General features: G+C 54.9%; 1 protein-coding gene across 17 annotated transcripts in view; it reads right to left on the bottom strand.

Annotated features, from left to right (window-relative positions):
• Positions 1-20,810, bottom strand: part of TAL1 (TAL bHLH transcription factor 1, erythroid differentiation factor) — a 32,429-nt gene extending 11,619 nt beyond the window's left edge. For 2 of the 17 annotated variants that reach the window (XM_047870121.1, XM_047870122.1), the window contains exons 1-4: positions 18,138-19,633; positions 14,081-14,518; positions 12,606-12,700; positions 8,193-8,863 (exon numbers count right to left, since the gene is read on the bottom strand). In XM_047870121.1, coding sequence (XP_047726077.1) covers positions 8,409-8,863; positions 12,606-12,700; positions 14,081-14,518; positions 18,138-18,142 — 993 coding nt within the window. In that variant the 5' untranslated portion in view covers positions 18,143-19,633 and the 3' untranslated portion in view covers positions 8,193-8,408. The other 15 variants (XM_047870128.1, XM_047870130.1, XM_047870129.1 and 12 more) reach the window with 15 other exon arrangements.
• Positions 20,811-21,427: the final 617 nt, after the last annotated feature.

Below are 21,427 nucleotides of genomic sequence, written 5' to 3'. Positions count from 1 at the left end.
CGGCCAGAGGGCAGAAGGCCCAGCCTCCCGAGATCCTGCAGAGCCTGGGACCCAGGAGCACCACAGGTCCCAGGCTGCAGAGGGTAAGCTGGGAAGGGCGAAGGACCCTGGGCTCCCAGGTCGCAGCTGGCTGAGCTGTCACCAGGCATGGGGTGGGAAAGAGTTTTTCACCCTGGTCCCGTAGGTCCACTGGGTCTCAGAAAGGCAGGGGTCTTTTGTGGGGCCTAGTTATGGGATGGCAAGGGGTTGGGGGTTGCCTAGGGAGAGGGGACGTTATCTGCAAACCACCATCTGCATCAATGAAGCTGAGTCAGGAGAGATCACGTCTCCCCAAATCAGGGAGCTCACAGAATAACATAACCAAACCTCCCTTCCCACAATGTAGGGGGGAGCCCTCCGATTTCCACTCCAAGTAGTCCCATCCTAATGGCCTGGGACTGGGTGGTGCCTCTCTGCAGGGATCCCAGCTGTATTCAGGGGTTCACCTGTAGTGGGGTGAGCGAACTGGCTCCCCAAACAGCCAGGGTCAGAATCCCAGCTGGGCTTGTCTCTTAGCCACTTGACCTTGGGCAAATCATCTAACCTCTCTGACCTCTGTGTTTCCTCATCTGTAAAATGAGGAGTGACTGTCCTCTTGCAATTGGGTTGTTGGGAGGAGTCAGAGTGTGATAGCAGAGTCAAAAGCCTCGCCCTTTGCTCTAAACTGTAGACACGAGCACAGGTGGGTGAGGCTAACCTTCAGTGACCCACTTCCTCTTCCTGACCTTCCCAGGTCTGGGGCTGGGGTCCCTCGGCTTCTCTCGGTGAAAATCTGCTCTTTCCTAGGGGACTGGCATATTAACAGGTCTAAACTTATGTTAATTCAAATTAAACAAACTTAAAAATTCAGTTACTCAGTCACACTAGCCACATTTCGAGTGCTTGATAGCGGCATGTGCTCAGCGGCTATCATATTGGGCTGGGCAGACACAGAACATGGCCATCATCACACAAAGCTGTATCGGACAGTGCCGGCCTAAAGGCATGAGACAGCTCCAGGTTGGGAGTTAAGAGATCCGGACTCTGGTTCCAACTTATCTCCTAACTCATGCTGTTTAAACAAGTCCCTTTGCCCCTCAGAGCCTCAGTTTCCCCATCTGTGCAGCCTATCCCACACTGTGCAAGGCAGAGCACAGTCAGTGCTTGACGAGGCCCTTTTGATTGATTCTATCACCCCACTGCCTTGGATCAGGCCCACAAGGAAACACGTGTGTGGGTGGAGCCCTGCTGATCTGGAGGCAGAGGGACTCACCTGCCCACCCTCATGCTCCAGCTGCTCCAGAAAATACCCTGGAGTCCAAAACTTGTCAGGCAAGCCTCCCTGAGTCTCAGTGTCTCAGACAATTGTCTGCAGGCCAGCAAAGCCGGAGCCTGAAGAGCAGGCCTTACAGTGGGCCAGCGTGTACCTTTCCATAGGCTTACACAGGCCTGAGAAGCCGGAAGACCCCAAACTCATCCCTCTCAAAGCAGGCAGGGCCTTGGGGAGGAGGCAGCCTCATGGAAGGCAGCCCGGAGGGGAGGAGGGGAGGGGAGGTGTGGAGTGGAGAGTCAGAGAGTCAGAAATGCGCTATCAGCACTGCCCGTCCTCCCCACTTCCTCTCTTGAACGGATCACATCCTGTTATTGTGTGGACAGAGAAGGCCAGGAGCTGGGGAGGGAGGCAGGGCTCAGATCAAGTGAGTGGCGAGAGAAAGGAGGAGCCAGAGGGAATGTCACAGTGGGCATCAGGTAGCTCTAGCAGCCCAGCCCTGCCTGACCCCAGGTGGCCTGGCAGGAGTAGGGCACCCAGGAGGGAGGACCAACATCCCCGGAGCAACTTACATCTGCCATTAAGAGAAGATGCTGGAGCTCAGGACAGGCTGTGCCTCCCTGCAAAGGCACCTGGTGGGCGGGAAATGGTACCTTCTTCAGGAAGCCTTCTCCAGCCTCCTCCCCAGCCTCTTTTCAATTCAGCAAACATTTACCCTGGGCCTGAGGGCCTCTCTCTCACAACACTTTCCTCTGGGGTTGTAATGTTCTGGATCTGTTCCCCTCCACCTAGCTTCCACCCAGCCTTCGTGCCCCCTTCGGACAAGGGGACAGGGAAAGTCCCTTGCTGGCCCCCCAGCATCGCGCAGCATCACCCAGCATGTGGTGGGTCCAGAGAAGTTCCCGCTGCTGTGAATGATTAGTGTTCCCACTTCCCTCTCTGCCCTCTTTCTCTCTTCTGCCGTTCCCAGGTATAGCCCTGTCCCAAACCCATTGCTAGCAATAACAATGGCTCTTTCTATAAAACACAAGCACTTTATATAGATTATTTTGAAATCCCATGCCAGCCCTGTAAGATGGGAGTTAATATCTTTACTTAACAGATGAGGAAACTGAAGCTCAGAAAGGGTAAGTGATTTACCCAAAGTCACACAGCAGTACAATCAGTGGTAGTCCTGAAATTTAAACCCAGATAAGTCTGACCCCAAGCCTAGGCTCCTTCTGTGGCCCACAAAGCGCCTCTCTTTCTGCCTTTCTTGCTCAATCCCACCCATGTCCTGGCCTCTCCCTTCCTGAACTGACACCACATCGACTGTCCTTACTGCCTGTCCTCAAGCTGAGCCTGTTGCTATAGGCAAGCTCTCCAGTGCCCCCACCAATTGCTCATGGTCCTGGGCAGATTCTACAGCACAGCACGGGCCTGTCTGCTCTAAAAACACCCAACTACTTAGGGACTATTTCTTCTTCCTCTCTTGAAGGGAAGTGAACACTGGCTTTGGACTCAGACCTGAATTCAAATCCTGAGTAACTGGTAAAACCCCATCCCCTTTCTAGGCCTCATTTCCTTCTCTGGACAACAGAGAGGATGCTCTGGGTGTCCTGACTTACTCCTTTCACTCTGACTCATGATGGCCCAGCACCATGGCCTGTCCTCAGCACATTGGTCAGATGTGCTGGCCTGGTTCACATCAGCCATAGGGCCAGAGAGAGCACCGTTAGTTGTTTTGCACGTAGAGAAGAGGGAGGGGCAGCACAAGGGGGCAGGGCTGCTATGAGCACAGGGATAAACAGCCTCCTGATCTTCATCAGCCACACCTCGCCCCACCCAGGTCCAGTATGATAACCAGGCCACTGGGGCCCAGCCCCAGAAAGCTCACACCCCGCCTCCCCACCAACAGAAGCAGCCCCAAGAGCAGAGCTGTCCATCTGCCCCAACCAGCCCAGAGCTGTGGTTTTCGGCCGGGGTGGGGGTGGGGTGGGGGAGAACATTGCAGGAGGCATCTTTGTAGGGATGACCCAGCCTCACACCTATCCCACCCACCCTCTCATTCCATGCTGGCCTCAACACTGAGCTAGGAGTTTCCATACGTGGGAACCTCTTCATTCAGTCAATGTTGAAAGGATCCCATGCCAGGTCTGCCATGGGGCACTGGAGGCCAATAGACCAATCAGGCATGGTCTTGCCCTCAGGGGGCTCATGTTTGGGGAAGCAGACAAGTGAGCACAGAGGGAAGGGAAGCCCCATAGAGTCAGGACAGACTTCTGGGTGCTGGGGACAATTTAGCCAGACGAAAGGAAGATGGAAGCAGATGATAGATAGAAACAAAAAGTGCAAAACCGAACGGTTAAAAACACAATGGCAGCCAGGACAGAAAGGTGAGTACAACAGGGGCGGAGAAAGCAAATAGTGGAATGGGCGGAATGGCGAGAACATGGTCTCTTCCCTGAGGTGGGCAGAAGGTGTCCTGGGAGGCAGGAAGTCTAGTCTTGCCCTGCCTGCCACTATTGTCATTGTCCATGGGATGTGTGGCCCTGGGAAGACTCTTCCTCTCTGGGCCTCAGTCTTCCTATCTGAAGATGGAGACACTAGTCCAAACGATCCCCAAGGGCCTGGCCCACTTGGGCAGTCAATAGCCCCACAGACTCTGCCTGGTGGCCACAGAGTCAGGTCTTCCTCACCTCTCTGTAAATGGAGTCCCTGCCCTCTCCTGGGAAAGATCCTCCTGGAAATAGGTACTCCTCCCTTCCCATTCTCCTCCTCCCCAGATGCCATCCTCACCAGAGCCTCGGCTATCACTGCATTGGTCTTGGCTAACCACTTCCTCGACCCCAAACCCCCTTTCACTATAGCTTCCGAAATGTCACTCTCTTGCTTGCATGAACATGCATCTCTCTCTCTCCTCCACCCCCTCTCTCACCACCCGAACCCCCTTCTCCTGCCCCAGGACTAAGTCTCCTCTTCCTATCTTCCCAAAGGCTTCCTTGCCCTGGGCCAGGGAGATGCATACTTGCGAGTCTTCTAAAAGCTCAGGAGCTTCCCTACAGGCCAGAGTTTGACCCTCAAGCTCTGCATGGCCCTGGCCCTCCTAGATTATGGTTGGAAACTTCCTAGGACAGGTGCAGCCAAGATCAAAGCCTGGCAAGATGAGCAAGGCTAATCCCAAAAGAGCCAGAGTCATCCAGGGGCCCCTTGAGTTCCCTTCTGGGCACATCTTTTTTCCCTGCTACTAATCACCTTCTAATGTGCTGTAACTTCACTGTATCAACACCATAATCAGCATATTTAATATGTGTGTGTGTGCGTGTGTGCGCTTACTGTCTCCTTGCTAGAATTCAAGCAACTCAAGAACAGGGATTTTGGTTTTCTTCACTGCTGGATCTCCAGTACCTAGAATGATACCTGGCCCGTTGTAGGGCTCAAAAAACACGACTACATGGAAGGATTGGTACTCCATTGGAAATGCTAACCCACTGAGGTCCCTGAAGTTCCAACAGTCCATATGCAGAGCCCTCTCTGCCCCCCGAACCCAGAGTCCCCGTCCGTCACAGCATTTCCATTCCTAAGCCTCCCCTCACTGATCACTTCTCCCAAAGCCTCAGCCTGTCCCTGAGCCCCACATGAGACCTGCACCCCCCAATCCTCGAGAGTCAGGTATTAGAGCTGCAGCCTCCATGGAGTCATCAGAGCACCTGGGACCATCCTCTGGTGAGACCTTAATCTGTCCTGAACTTATGAGGAAAGCCACTGCCCCAGCCATACAGGCTGAACCCAGCACACAGAGGAGGCCACCTGCGGGGTGGCCCTGCGCCACAAGTACAGGTACACAATGTTCAGAAGAGGCCCCCTCTGTGAGGCCTGGGAGAGGGAAAAGAATGGAACCTGTAAGGCGGGTAGCCTCAGGGTGGGATCATCCCACCCTGAGGGAACAGCTGAGTCCTGGAGGCCCCTCTATATCCAGGGAAACAGACTCTTGTCAGACCTTTCCTTTTAATGTCCCAACTCTCAGGCCTGGGCGTGCAAGATCCAAGTACAGAGTCCAGGCCCCTTTGTAAAACTTTTATTTAGAAATCTTCCCAATATATCCTTATATATATACACACATCGTCACCACAAGGGTTTTGTCGCTAAAGAGTCACGCCCACAGTGTTGGCCTCCCGGCTGTACAAAGGTCAAGGTACCCGGAGCGGTTACTCCCCTTCTGCAGAAAAATGCGGAGACCAACACAACTCATCACGTACAGTACAACATTGACGGAAAGTGCTGGGCCCGCCCACAGGGACAACGCGCTATGTACAGGGGCAAGGGCAAGCCTTTGGTGGGGGCCACGTACCATCGAAATCACAAGTACGAGACCAGACCAGCCCCAAAGGCCAAGATAGTTGTCAGCTGACTACAGATGCTGCGCCCTCTGTTCTGTTTTCGGAATAGGATAAAGGTTGTACCATCTTGTCGTTGCCACCACCAATAAAAGCATGTGAATTTTCCTGAAAAGATGTGACTCCCTCCGGTCATTACAATCATCTCTCTTCTCCACACTTTTTTTTTTTTTTCCTTTACATTCCTTCCCTTTGCAGAGATATGATTCTTGGAATGTTGCCATCTCTTTACAGGTGAGGCAGAGGAAGAAGAAGGGTATGCTGGGTGGGGCGGGGGGTCCACAGTTGGACATGAAAATGAAAATTTTGTATCTTCTGTAGGTCTTGCAAAGACATGAAGCCTTACCATTCCCTACCCAGGCTAGTTTGGGGAAGCTGTATTACGTTTTACATATTCCGCCCGTATCTTTTTCCATTCTTACTCCTGTGCCTCCCCTTGGAAGGAAACGAAAATGAGGTCAATCTGGAGAAATGTGGACAATCAGGATAATCCAGGCAAAAGTGGTTTGGAACCTAGATTACTCAAATGCTATGCAGTCAGGCAGGCTGGCCCACTGCCCAGGCCCTGCACTCAGGGTGAGAAACCCCACTGCAGCGATGATATTGAGGGCAGAAGGGTTCTTTCTGGTTTCAAAATGCTACTTTCATGATTCCACTCAGTCTACACCACAGCCCTAGGAGACAGGCCAAACCAGGGTGTTTATGAGAAACTGACATTGAGAGAGGTAACATACATATTGTCTGAGAGAGGAGGAAGCCAGAAGCTTGAGTTCCTGATAGAATGTGTGATCATCTCCTAAATCGTCTCCACTCATCCATACTGTGGCCACTTTTCACTCCCAAGTCAAATTACTCTGCCAGGAGGTAAATAGAGTCTTAGGACCTAGGACAGGGGCTCCATCTTTAGACAGATGGGATTCCTCACAGGAGCTTCCAAGTACTGGAAAGAAACCAATCCTAAGTTCACCAAAATAGGATGTTGGGGGTCTTAAATGGATGGAGAATGGTACTATAAGGGTTACCATGTTCCCCCCTTACTCACAAACTGGACCCCACAACTTAAGAGGGAGGGGAAGGAGCAGGGATCATGCCATCTGCATTCGGCTGTGCTCAAGGTCCTTCACCACAAGGGATTGTTTTCCCTTTAACCCCAAAGGCAGAGCCTGGTGGGAGATGGCTGCGGTGACTTGAGGGTACAATGACAGGTATATAGGACTTGGGTGGAGTTTGTTCCACGGGGTTGGAATGCACGTCACAGGCAGGCCTGGCCTTAAGAAAACCATGTCCCACCATGTGGATTGACACAAGAGATCAACAGGACAGTGGGTCCACTCTACAAAAAAATTCTTCACTTTACAAAAGGACTTGCAGTAGTAATTCTTTAAAAGATGAAGGATAAGGGTTTGATTTACAAAACTTTCATGTACAACTTTTGGAGGGGGACACTCTTATTGCAGTAAGCCAGCCTCCCATACACACCCTAGGTGACTGAAAGCTGTATAACCGAGGGGTGTTGAAGATTCTGCTAAGTGATTGTGCATATGTCTGGGTCTCAGCCAGGGCCTGGTCTCTGGTCTCTGGATTTCCCATGCCCCAGAAGGGGGCTGGCGCCTGGGTCCTATCAAGACCTAAAGATCCCACCAGTAACTGAAGTCAAGCAAAAATCCCAAATGCCAGAAATTCATCGGACAGGGTTTGTGCTCAATTGAGTTCAGAACACAGACCAGACCATCAGCAAGCAGACTTCCTGGGGGTGAGAAGGTCCCTCTGAGCATCTGCGAGGACACACAGATGGGGCTGTGCATCCATTGTCAGCACAAGCACATGCCCATCGGCACACTGGCATTCGTTCACCGTACAAACAGTGATGGGGAGCTCAGAATACAGGCAGGAAGCTCTGAGACACCATCGGGATGTGAACCCACAGCCTAAACAGCTCTTGCTCAACTCATTCTAATCACTTTCCCTCTCTCTGCCTTCACATGAGGCCCAACAGGGCATGCTCCCAGCTACAGACTCGGTCCCCACAGCCACAAGGATTAGGAAGGCAAGTCTCAGTGGGGAGAAAGCAGAGCTTTGATCCTGGGGCAAGAGTAAGGGCTACTGGGTTTTCTGACCCTCTGGCCCAGCTAGTCAAGAGCAGGCTGTCCACTGGCCATCTTCTTCAACCAGGCCCTGAAGAAGGCACCTCGAGGCTTGTGACTCTCTGCGGCAGCTGGCAAGCTGGGTGGACCAACATGGGCCTGGGTGAAGATGGGGCTCACCCAGAAATGGGCAGCTACCAGGTACCTACATATTTGGACAGAGTGGCCACACAAGCCACTCCAGCCAGCTTGGGGGGGGGGTGGTGCTGAAGGCAAGGCAGAGGCTGCTGGATGCCCCAGGGGAGAGCCAACAACCCCAAGTCTCAGCAAAGACGGGGGTTCCCAAGCTCCAGGCCAAAAGCAGTGCCAGTTGAGCTCTTTACTCTAAAGTCTTAGGGATTTGGGGGAGGGGAAGACCGTGCCGTCTTCATAAAAAGTACCTACCACTTTGCTCCATTTTTCTGTTCTACCACTGAGTCAGGAAACAGGAAAGCCAGCCGGGGCAGTTAGGACTTCCCAAAGTTCAGACATCAAGGAAGGCTCGTCAAGTCCACTGCCCTGCTTCAGAGCTGCCCAATCCTCACCCCACCTGCCCCGAAGCCCACGGTCCCAGCAGCCTGAGGCTGCCCTCCTGGCCGGTCCTGAGTGGCCCTGGCCCCATCACCGAGGACCTGCTCCATCAGCGGCTGGCAGCATGGCAGGATGGAGGCTGCGGGCCGTGTGCTTGGGTGCCGGCTCTTCTGTGTAGCTGTCCGGGCTGGCAGCCCCATCCAGAGAGCTGCCACAGCTGGAGTTGGGGGAGAGCACGTCCTGCAGCAGGTCGTCTGCAGGTGCACCGCCCCCTCCCCCACCGCCTCCTCCACCAGCCCCCACCACGGGGTCCTTGCCAGGCTTGGCCCGTTGGGTACCCTCCTCCTCCTGGTCATTGAGCAGCTTGGCCAGGAAGTTGATGTACTTCATGGCCAAGCGGAGGATCTCATTCTTGCTGAGCTTCTTGTCTGGGGGATGTGTGGGGATCAGCTTGCGGAGCTCAGCAAAGGCCCCGTTCACATTCTGCTGCCGCCATCTTTCTCGGCTGTTGGTGAAGATGCGTCGCACAACTTTGGTGTGAGGACCTGGAGGTAGGGGGACAAGAGTTAAAACAGTGAAATGGAGGTGCCCCAAGGCACCTTCTCCTGTGGGGAAGAAGAGAAACCAGTCATTGGGAAACTGGGGAAACCCAGAACGCCTTCCCTTACCTTTTACTTAGAAAACTCCTATTCAGCTTGTAAAGCCCAGTTCATCTGTTTCCTCCTCTCTGAGGATTTCCCTCCACCCCTTGGGACAGACCTCACCAACCATCACGGCCCTCCAACTGCCTGATCTCCATTACTTTTGATCATTGCTGTATGTGTCTATGCTTGTTGCCCTGTCTGGGCTGTGAAACATTTGAGGACAGGGACCATTTGTCATTCATTCATTCATTCATTCATTCATTCATTCATTGTGCCAAGAGGCCATACCACATTAGTCAGAAAGACAAACTCTGGAGCCAGACTTTCCGGGATGATTCCTGACTATTACTCACTAGAGAGTGACTGGGCAAGTTACTTAAACTCCCCGTGCTTTAGCTTCATCATCTGTAAAATGGAGATAATACTAGCAACTGAAGTCACAAGATTGTCATATGGATCTAACAAAGAACACAGGTAAAGTCCTTAAGACAATACCTGCCTCAGATAAAACATTCAATAAATGTCAGCTATTATCATCCAACCATCAGTTATTTACTAATAACCAGGCACCAAGGAACATGATGAACAAAACAGATAGGGTCCCTGCCCTCACAGAACTTCCATTTTAACGGTGATGACAGATGATGAACAAGTACAAACAAATAACAAATGAACAGGAAGCGGAATGTAATAAAATATGGAAAGGAGCCACTACATTTAGCTGAGGTGGTTGGGGATGGCATACTGGAGAAAAGTGACATCTAGAAGGTAAGAAGTTAAGGCTAAACAAGAGCCAGCAGCCACAGGAAGGGAAGAGGGAATGGTATGGCAAAGGCCCTGAGCTGGAAAATGGCTGAAGCCAGCCTGGCTAATCAGTGTGGTTGTGATCAGAGTAGGCTGAATCTAGGCCCCATAAGTCTCTGCAGTCAGGGTGGGGACTTTATACTAAGGGTGATGGCAAACCCAGAGCAGGGGTTTGGTAAATGTTTGCTAACTGATCATGCTGGCAGTAGGGGGAATGGCGTAGAGAGCACAGACAAGAGGGAAAAGGGCCCACCCACCCTGTGGGCTCTCTCCCCCAGGAGAGAAGTGGAGAGACAGCCATGCACAGGCACGGCCTGAGGCTCTGAGCAGGTGTCTGGGGGCTGCCTCAGTCTCTCCATGTCTACAATGCACTGATTACAGACTAGACCAATTTCAGACTATATTCGCATACTAAGACTTGTGGAGCAGTAGCAGACACCAGCGTGCATGTATTGAGCACCTATGATGTTCAAAGCACTGCACAAAATATCCAAGCCTGACCTGGGATGCCCAAAGCCAGAGAAAATAGAACAGGGCCCTGCAAGTGTTCCTGATCTCCTGGGCTGAGGTGACCGCTTCCCTCCCCAACACTGAGGCACACAGCCAAGCTCCCAGCAGTCATCAGGAAGCTCTGTGCACTGAAGGAACTCCCAGTCCTGGGATATTTGTTTGCCCTCTTTGATGACCCCTAGAACCAGACCTCAGAATGGGGAAACTTGAGCAGGGGAGACGAGGAGAGGAAGGGTCAAGGCATCACCTAAGACCCACTGCTCATTCCACTGAGACTGAGGCTGGGACAGCTCCTCCATGCCAGCACTTCTAGCTTCATCATCTGTCTCTCTTACATGCACGTGCACACACACATACACACGTATACACACATGCACACATACACACACACGATATTCTCTCAGAGCGGATCATTCACTCCCTGCCCACTGTGCCTCTGAAAGCTGTCTTTCTAAACCCCAACAGGCCCCAGCCCAATGCACTCTTCGCCAAAGGCCAGACCCAAGCTGGGAAAAACAGCACTGTGCTGGCAGTCCTACCCTGGGCTGCTGCGGAGGAAACAACTCCATGTTCTTTGGCCTCCAGGCCAGACAGAGGGGTGTCCCTCAGCTGTGACATAGAGAAGACCGTCCCTGCTCCATGGTAATGCTGACTGATCTTTAGGGAGCTCCTAGGTGAGGAGGGGGCATTATAAGTGCTGTCACAGCTACAGCTAGACAGAACTCCAGAAGGAGCACCTACCCTGAGCCAGGCCCTAAAAACACTTTACCCCATTGTACTCTTTCAGCAATCTGTAAGGAAGCAATTACTCTCCCCACTTCACAAATGAGGAAACTGAGAGCCAGAAAAGTTCAGCAGTAGGAATCCACATCAAGTCCCGACTTTACACCTCGAATTAGTTCCACTTCTTTGGACTCTTTCTGGTTATACCTTTGACTTCGAAGTCTCATGGACAGATTCTGCACCCCCACACACATACCCTCCTCTCACCTCCATTTCTGCCTCTTCCTCTCTGGCACCTTCCCAGAGAACCTCCCACCTCTCCACACCCTCCTCTTCCCCCAGTCTGTCCATCCCTCTGCACCCTCTGACTCTCCGTGGCCAGGTACTGAGTAGGTGCTCAGTAAATGTTAGTGACATTTATGAGTAATGGTTTCCCTATACGTCTGTGCTCCCCCCAAATCCTCACCCTCTTGCCCCTCTCCTCCTTCCTCTCTTTTATGCCTGATTCTCGCTGCCTCTGCCCTCTGCAGAAAATGCCTCTTCCCTGGGGAACTTCGGGACTGGTTCTGCCTATTTCCTGTTTGGTATACCCACCTCCCCTCTCTAACCTAACAGCACTGACACATCATCACCCTTCCCTCTTGGACCTACACCCCATATCCCAGGCTGATCAGGTCTTATGAGGCCTGTTCCTTGTCCAGACTCTAGGCCCCCTCCCCTCCAGAACACCACAGAGGACTCCTCTCCAGAAGCTCCAGCTCAATACATATCCCTCTTACTGGCTCCTTGAATAAACCCAGTGTGGCTTCAAGGCCTCCGGTGCCCTTCCTACTGGAGCCCCAGGCCCCAGCCAGGCTGAAGCACTGGAGGCTCCAGGGATTGGCTCCAAGTCCTGGGCTCTGGAAGAGCCTGCTCTCCTGCCCCCTGGTGTTGGGTCCCATCTACTGCATCAGATCAACACTGGGGAGAAGGAGGGGATACTCCAACTTTCCCATTCATCCAATCCCTTCCCCCAAGTTAAGTGCCAAAGATTACTCGGGTAGTTCACTGTAGTAGTGCCAAGAACCTTCTCGGGGAATCTAGGATGTCAGGAAGGGAACTCCAGTTCTCAGTTCTGGGTGTGGAACGGAGACGAGATGGCCCCACAATATAGGGTCCTGGGACAAGGCCCTTAAATGTGCAATTCCAGGCAGGGAGCAGACTCCAGACTCCAAAAAGGACTTGGGAGGTGCACGAAATCCCTGAGGGACAGCGCTTAGAGGCAGGGAGCACCACGTGTTCTGCCCTCCGCCTGCGATTCTTGCCAGGGGTTGGAACGGAGCTATAGTGGGGACTACAACTGACTCCAGGGGTTTGGGCTAAATGCCTCAGTGTGTCCTCAGCACCACTTCCCTCTTCCCAGGACCATGAGGGTGGCCCCCAGCCCTGCCCATGACTTCCCCTAGTCCCAGGTCTAGTTGCAGGGTGAGGATTCTGGCAGACTCGGGTTCCAAGGCAGCCAGCCCAGCTATGTGAGACACCCATGGAGTAGTGCCCAAGGATCCCACCTTCAAGGGGCTCTAAGGAGCATGAGGGATGACACAAAGGTGGAAGCAGGTACACTCACCATCAGTAATCTCCATCTCATAAGGGGAGGGCCTCCTCTTCACTCGGTTGTTGGTGGCGAACATAGGGAAGGCATCTGGCTCCCCAAAGAACCCACTGTGGGAGGGAGCAGGCAGATCACAAGATCACACGTAGGTGGAGGGGAGAAAGCCTCCTCAGCGATCCTCCCCAAGTGTTGTGAGCCTCCCACCACCCTTGGGAAAACAAGGGGGCTCCTGCTCCCTTCACACCTGAGTTTGGAATAGAAGGAGCATCACACACACACCCAAACACACTCACAGAATGCTCCCACCCTCTCTCCCCGGTGAGACAAGCAAGGGGAGGAGGGACCACACTCCCACACACCCCTCCCCCCACACAAATGATAAGTGAACACATGGAACAAATGCAATAATGAACACACACGCAACTCACAGGCAGGCATACTCCCCTTCCCGGTACAAGCACAGGATCCCCAGACACCTCCCCTCCCAAACAGGTACTCATACAGGCAGATGTGGCCTTCATACCTTGTGTGCTGTGCAACTCTAGCCCCTCACAAGGCACACCATCCCTTTCCCCCCAGATCGCCCCACCTCCATCGGGGGTCCCATGGGGGCCGCCGACATTCAACAGAAAGGAAACCTTGACTCACCACTGTTTACATGCCCCCCCCCCCCCATCACCCACTCTGTGCTTTCCATGGCTTCTTTCTCGGAGTCTCCCACAGACTCAATAACTGGCCCACATTATCAACCCCTGCCTCATCTTCCTGTCTGCGCACCACCTCTACCTCTATCTCCCCGCCATCTCAGTGGCCCCAGCAGGAAAATGGACACCCTCACACCGAGAGGGGTATACACCGCGCCCCCCCCCCCACCGCCGCCCTGCCCAGCCCGGCCGAGGGGCAGAGGGGCTCAGGAGGGGCTCAGGAGGAGAGGGAGGGATCCACTCCCCAGATGCGCCCTGGAGCAGTTTCCGAAGAGGGAACCCTCTTGCAACGACCATCAGCTCCGTATCTCTTACCTGTCCACTGAGGGCTGCAGTTTCCAGAAGAATCTCACAGCGGAGCGCATTCAGACACATTCTTGCCCGGTACTCACACTCCAGCGGCTCCCTTCGGGCCACTAGCCACCACGCACACACACACTACCAACACCCAGCACAGCCAGCGCGCTTCCACTCACTGCCGGCCACATGCCTGCACGCCCGAAGACGTGGACCCCTCGCGGGCTCACGCACACCCACGCAGGCCGCACACGCACGGGGCACGCCACCCCCGGCCCCGCGCACACGCACACTCCCACAAAGGGCTCCCGTCTGCTCGCGCACGGGCTCCAGCGAGCAGACTTTTCCGCCCTCGGGTCTACTACTCCCTTCCCTTCCTGCGCTCCCGCCGCTAAGCGCGGTCGCTCCGAGGGGCACAAGGGGCGCCCCGGCAGGATGCTTCCCGGGGTGCCTCCCGCCCACCCCGTCCCCTCCCGCCGCGGCCCTGACCTGCCGAGCGAGGCCAGCGGCTGGCTGAGGCTGTAGAGCAGCGCGCGGCCGGGGGCGGCGGGGGCCGCCAGCGCGGGTGGGCTCAGCTGCACCATGCGGCCGTCGCCGGGCAGCTCCGCGGGGGCCGAGGCGGGCGCGGGCCCCGGAGGTCTGCACAGCTCGGTGGTGGGCACCCGATGGCGCGCTTCGGCCGCCGCCGCCGCGTCGCGGCCCTTTAAGTCCCGCGCGGCGCCGCCCCCACCGGCGGGGCCGCCCCCCGGACCGCCGCGCGCGCCCAGCTCGATGACCGGGGGCTCCGCGGGGGCCGCGCGGCTCGTCTCCTTGGCGACGCCGTTCAGCAGGACCAGGTGCGGAGGGGCCATGCGGGCCTCGGCCGCGTCCCGTCCCTCTAGCGGGGGGTCACTGCGGGCCGCCTCGCTCGGCGGCCGCTCCGTCATCCTGCGGGCAGACAGACAGACAAGCGGACGCCCGCTCTGACAACCGCCCCCAGCCCACCGAGGGGTGGGTGAAGGGGGTGCAGGGCTCAGAGAAATTCTCGCACCGAGACGTGGGAAGAGGCGGACCAACTTAGCGCCACGTGGACACACGCCCTCCCCCGGGGCCTGAAGGCCCAGCGGGGGGCTGGGGCAGGAGGGAGAAAGGGAGGGGGCTCTAGTTTGGGAGAAGGGAGAGGGGCCTGGGAGACACAGAGACTGAAGAGATGGAAAAACACGACAGGCATTGGAGGAAAAGGAATACAGCCAGCGAAAGAAAACAGAAGGGGGAAAAGGAAGGAAATGTAGAAAGAGGCGAGAAAGAAATACCATCTTGTCCCCCTGCTCAGGCCGCAAGGGAAGAGGAGGGAACAAATCCCCTGACCATGTTCTTCCCGCCCCCCTTTTGGTTTTGGCGGGGAAACTGTGGCGCGGAGGTGGGGTGCTTTTCCAACCACCCTCAGCAATACCCGCCCCCAGCCTGCCGCCCGCACACGAACATCCAGAAACCTGGGAGGGGTGCAAGTAGGGAATTCAGGGAATGGAGGCTACAGGGCCTGGGGTCCACTGTGCCACAGCTGGCAGCGCTTCTTGCTCTCTTTTCAACACATATGCACCCCCCTGCAGGGGTTGTCTGTCTGTAGTAAGCAAATACACCGTGTATTCTGGGCAGCTGCTGGAAACCCCGGTGGCCCTTTACTCCCACCGAGACCAGAGATGAGACACTGGGAAGGAAGAAAATGATCCTAGCCCTACGTCCCCCGCACACTCCACCTCCTTCTGCCTAGCTGGACTCAAGTGAGGTGGGGTCTGGAAGGGAGGCTTGGCTGAAGGGCTATGGAGCCTCAGCATTCAGAATGCTCCTGAGGCCACCGGGGTCTAGGCTCCCATCTGTGAGCAGGAAGAGGTATCACGAAGGCCCTTGAACTCTTCCATCCCCCTCTCCTGCCGTGGTGTTGTCCTCTGGGAAATGGGGGCAATACCTCATTTATGCATTTAAAAGCACCTGCAAATGCTCAAGTAAACATTATCTGGACCATCCAGGGGAATGCCTTGCCCAAGGTCACATGAACCTATTGGCCACAGAGCCACAGAGCGGGACCAGAACTTCTATCTCACTCTGTCTGAGCTATCCTCCTGTGTACCCCCTCCCATGTATATCCCTGGGGCTGAGGACACTCCTTCTCTTCTCCACAACCATACACCAGGGTGACCACAGAGGCTCCAGTCCCCACTAACACTGACTGGGGGCCTTCCACCGCCCTGCTTCGATGCCAATAGAGCCAGGCTCCCGAAAGAATGAAAACCAAAAAACCATGAGACTCTGGGTCTGCAGTTTGGGGATGCTTGTGAGTTCTTTTAATAAAATACATATATAATCAACCCAACAGGCTTCATAAGATGTCCAAAAGAAGATTTCTGCTCTCTGAATTAGCTGGTTGGGATATTTTATAGCAGAAAATACACAAAAATCCAATTCATCCCCAACCAGAGGGCATCTAATCACTCGCGGCAGCCATTCTGCCACTGCACCGCTCCGGACAAGAGTTGGCCTGGGAAATATCCTCCAGCTCCAGAAGAGAGACCCGACCTTCTGAAACCTCTTCGGAGCTCAGCAAAATTGCCACCAGACACACAAGCTGATGGAGAATTGTCATTCAGATTGCACTTCTGCACTGGGTCTGCCAGCTCCAGGGGCTTGCCCTGGAGACAACAGAATTCCCCAAGACCTGGTGTACATGAGCTGCAAAAGCAGTGGGTTCACAAGGCTTCATTGGAAATGAGTTTACGATTATGGCGGAAACAATAGATCTGTATCCACAGAATGGGACTGCCAAGACACTGCAGCCACTAGAAATGCACCAGAGGTATACCAGTCTGGTGTTCCTGGCTCCCCTGCAGCAGTGAAATGCACCAGTAATATACCATCCTGTGGCAAAATATACAACCCCCAAGGTGCTGGTTCCCTACCTTACTGTCCCCACACACCGTTGTGTGCCCGGTGACACGTGCTTCAGCCCCAGCTTCTAACCAGAGTGACCAACGGTGCACACTGCAATCACCAGACTGAGTTCAAGCTCTCCTTATGACACATTTATACCCTCTGATTAATTCTGAGGCTTCATGTAGGCGCGGGTCCCCAAGGGGCAAGAGGAGCACATATTCCAGATGAGTTGACTCTGGCCCCAAATGCCCTCCCCAGAGGCCTATAAATATCTGTATCTCGGAGGCTCCCCGTGAGAAACCTTTGATTGGCCCCCAGGGTCTGTGGCCGACCTCTCCCCGCCCATCCCTGGACCTTAGGAAAACCCGGCAGGCTGTTCTGCAACCAGGATCACCCATGCCAAGGGTCCATGCTCCAGAAGAAGCCAACAGCGGACTCATAAGCACCTCTGGTTGTAGGAGACTAACCCCAATCACTTGGCTTTGGTTAAGATTACTGAAAGGAAAGCCCGAGTGATTTTTACTTTGTTCATTTGTTTTTATTTGGGGAAGACAAAGGAATGGGGACAAGCTTTTGAACAGAATCGCACTAGACTATTTTGACCATTACAACTCCTCTGTCTTTGTGCAGCCCAGAACCAGCTCGCAGCCCCCAACACCGGATCCTCATCTCCTGTTGCCAGATGGCCGCAACGTTTCCGTTCGAGTCTGAACAAGGCAGGGATCCCAGGAGCTCCTGGGGGGCAGCAACGGGGTCTCCGCAGCTCCCAATTCCAGGCAGGGAAAATTTCTCATGTGAAAACAGCCTCCGCTGGTACCTGGGGTAAGAGCTAGCTTCCTGCCCTTCATATTGCACCCACACCCGAACGAACCCCCGGGGGAGCCCCAAGCCTGCGCTGCATTCGCGAGAACAGAACCATATTCCCTGCTACTACCAGAGTGGAGGAGTGTTCCAGCAGCGCTCCGCTCTAGGCCTCAGGCCCCGGTCAAGGCCCACCGGAGTTGGGACTGCACTAGCCAGGATGGCTGGCCTTCTTCCTGCCAGCGGCCCAGGCACACGCAGCCTGCACCACCCAGAAATAGCTGCCCCAGAGTTGGGAGCCTTGTGAAGCAAGCACAGGACCAGGACTGATGGGAGCGGCCTGGGGGGCTAAGTCCAGCCAGGTGTTTTTACCCAGGACTGAAAAAAGAAAGGGTCCCGCTAGAAACCACAGAGGCACGGATCCCGGATTCCCAGCTCTGGGCTCGTCCTCCCCTCACCCAATCGGAGACCGGACTGGCCTCTGTCCTGAGCCTCCCCCACCCCAGGCCGGAACCCAAGGTCTTCCTGGACACTGTTGCCACCGATAACTGTTCCCCCAAAACTCACCTGGGGCATATTTAGAGAGACAGGCCCCTCTGAATAGGATCTCCACTCCGCCGGAGAGGGGCGGGAGCCAAGGTCCAAGTTGTGGACTGGGGTCTTTGCTTTCCCCCTCTCTCGCTGAGAGACCAGCAGTTAGGCCACGGTGTGGTCCTGGGCAGTCTGCCGCGCCCAAAGCGAGTTTCCAGGAAAGATGGGGGTGGAGAGAAAGAGGGAGGGCGAGAGGGAGGGAGAGAGGAGGGAGAGAGAGAAATGGGGGTCAATGGCTGGGAATTACCTCATGTCCTCGCCGACCAGCCCTGGGAATTGCAAACAGCTTTCTGCCCCCAACTTGCAGGTGCTTGAAGCCTCCCCCCAGCCCCCCTTTAAAAAGAACCCTACACCTGACCAATCAGGAATAACTATTTACTCCAACAACAACAAAAAAAACGAGCTCTCCACAGACTGCCAGAACATTTTCGGGCCCTCCAACCGGGATGTCTGGTTCAGTGCGGCCAGCCGAGTTTGTTTTCTAAGCACTGACGTGTCTATGCAGTCGGCTGGCTTGGGAACCCGGGTAAGGCCCAAGCAGCAGCCACAGCGCCTAGCACGGGTGGGTGGGAAATGTGTGTTGGAAAAGGGGATTCCAGTCTTCAGACCCTGATCTGTGGGGCAGAACCTCCAAGGCCCCCATTCTCTCCATATCCACCTCTAGCCCAAAGCGAAACCAGAACCCAATTCCAAAAGCTACTTTCTCAGAGAAATGGAGTCAGAACAGCACTGATCCAAGAGGATGGGGGAGGGGAGGGAGAGATATCTTTATCTACCTAGGTCCCCTCTTTTCTTCCTATTGAGAAAGAAAGAGACACAGGCAGCCCCCGTCTTCCTTTCAACCATCCCCACACAATGATTTTCAATTTTTCAGTGTTCAGACTAGCAGAGTAAAGGAGAATTCTAGTAATTCCTTGCAGCAGTAAACAAGGCAAAGGGAGGAAGGATAAACACAAATCCAATACTGCTTCCCAGGGTGTAGTGTAGTGAGATTTAGGCTGCTTTTTTTTTTCCTCCGAAGGGTTTTAATTTGTTTTGCCTAAATTGTCCAGTTTATGATTACACATCGAAGCCTTGGATTAATTCCAAAGGACTCTTTTTTTACCCCAGCTTTGGTAGAAATACAGGAATAATTCTTCCCTGCAGTTTCAGTCCAATGCGGGAGATTTTCTTTCTCCTCTTCTAATCGAAATGGGGGGAGGGGTGGGAAGAAGGGAGAATTCACTCAGTCCCGTATCTTAGGTTGGGTTAATTTTTGCTTTATGACAGAATCTGTGTGTCCGTCCCTCTCTCCATTTTCTCTCCCAACCCCAAGCTCAGCAACTTAAAAAATAGAGCGGGGGGTGGGGGGCGGGAAACGGCGCTGCTTTGTTATCGCTCCAAAGAAGCTAAAAGGGACAAGCCGCTTCGCTTCTGAACGATTACTTTAATTAAAAAGGATGATGATGACGATGAGGATGAGGATGATGGCGACGACATCAGTAACCATAATAACTGGCAAAACAAAATCCATTTTTTCGCAGCGAGGGCAGCACTAACCCCATCCCTCCACAAAGCCTGGCCGGGGTCACCGACGCGACGTGTACCTGACCCACGCGGCAATGTCGCTCACCCGGGGAGGGGATAGGAAAGTGTTCTTTGGAGATTATCCCGAGGGTCCCCACCCAAGGCGCGAAACCTGGAGAATGCGCCCATTGTCTTTTCCAGGCCTCTCCCGCAGACCCCGGCCGAGGTACCCGCGAAACTGACCAGAAATGGATGAAGCCTGGGTGCGGCGGAAACCGAAGCCGGCGGCTACCGGCTTGAAGGCGCGGGCCTTGGCTAGCGCTGCTCAGCTCCGAGCCTGAAGAACCTCCCACTCTAACAAACCCCTCGAACACCGGGGCACAGGCTGGCCTCTGGACAGAGCAGCCGCCGACCGGGCTCCGTCTGCCCATCCAAGCCAACACTGGCTTCCGAATACATCATAATTTGGAATAAAATGTGAAATCCCTCTCTCCGCCCCCTTGCCGCCTCCTCAACTTGCGGCCCCATCTCCTGCTCGCCCTCCCCTCCACCCCCCAGCGATTTGCAAATGCACTTCTAAAGGACACAAGCACACAACCCAGTACGGACAGGACCACACACGGTCCAGCCCCACAGAAGGGAAGCAAAGTAAACACAACCCAACACTGCCCCGCAAGTCGACATGGTCGGGCCCGCACATTGTCCAACGCGCCACAACGAAATCAGTCCAACGCAATCGCTCACGGACAGACACCTAAGGTAGTCAGGATCACACACGCCCGACACAACGAAACCACCCAAACACAATCGCCAAGGCCACACAACCCAACACCCAGAGGCAGACCCGTGTCGAGAAAGCCAACGAGCATAACTGTATACAACGATGAAAACGCAGAAGGGCTTGAAGAATCCAAATCAACAACCCAAAGGGCGCGGACACCATCACACTCGGACACACAGCCCATAGCCTGGGAAGACCACACTCGGAAGAAGTCAGCATTGCCGACGGCTCACACACGCACTCACAATCCCACCGCATGCACACAACCACCAAGAAGAAATGAAAACCAACCACCGCCTCGCGCATTTCTGTATATTGCGTAAGGAAAAAGGGGAAGGAAGGAAGAGAGTCTCCGTGGCGGGAGGGGCGGCGGCGGCGAGCGGAGGGCGTCCGTGGAAAATGCCCCCCATCGAAAGAAACCCAGGGAAAAGGAGCGAAGACCTCTTCTGCGAGCGGGGGGAAAGGGAGAGAGGAACTGACGGGGAATTCCGCGGGAGGCCGTAGGTTGCCTCCCCCTAGAAAAAGGCCAGAATGCTCACGTTTTGCCGCTACGGGGGGACGCGTGTGGCCATTTTGAGGCCTGGTCCTCAGTGCGGAGGCCCGCCCCCGCCCCCCGTCCCTGTCCCCCGCCCGCGCGCCCAGGCTCCTCTAGCGACGCGCGCTAATCCCCGCTCACGTTCTGGGCCTCGTTAGCATGGGCCGAGGCGCGCCGGGGCCGTGTGCGCCGCCGAGATAAGGCACTGCCGCGGGTCCGCTCGCCCCCGATAAGCGCTTCGGCCATTATGGGCCAAATGATTCATTTTAATTTGGCAATTTCACCGGAGGGAGCGGGGACTGGTTGCGCGGCGCTGGGACCGGCTCCGGAATGCGCCACGGAGAGAGTTGGGCGCGCGGTCTAGGACTCGGCGACTCCAGCCCCATTTCTGATCCCGAAGCCTCTGGGGAACCGGGCACCCCGCAACCTCAGTCCCACGGCCTTCGAGACACCTTTCTTCAGCGACTCTCATCCCAGCACCCCGTCCCTACCTCCGACACCAAAACCATCACTCCCAACCCTTCCCCGGCATCCATTCTTTCTCCAGTCCTAGACACCCGGATTTCAATGGGCAGTTCCTCATCCCAGGAAGCTCGCAGCATCCCTCCCCCCCCCCCCCCCCCCCCCCCGGCCCCCCAGCCCCTTCAGCCCTGGCTCCTTTCTGCTCTAAAATGGAGCTTGCTTGCCTCCCGTGGCATAGACTGAGCTCACAGCC

The sequence above is a fragment of the Prionailurus viverrinus genome, chromosome C1 (assembly GCF_022837055.1).
Source record: "Prionailurus viverrinus isolate Anna chromosome C1, UM_Priviv_1.0, whole genome shotgun sequence".
NCBI lineage: Eukaryota > Metazoa > Chordata > Mammalia > Carnivora > Felidae > Prionailurus > Prionailurus viverrinus.
Note: the sequence above shows the minus strand (reverse complement) of the source record. Positions and strands in the feature narration are given on the sequence as shown.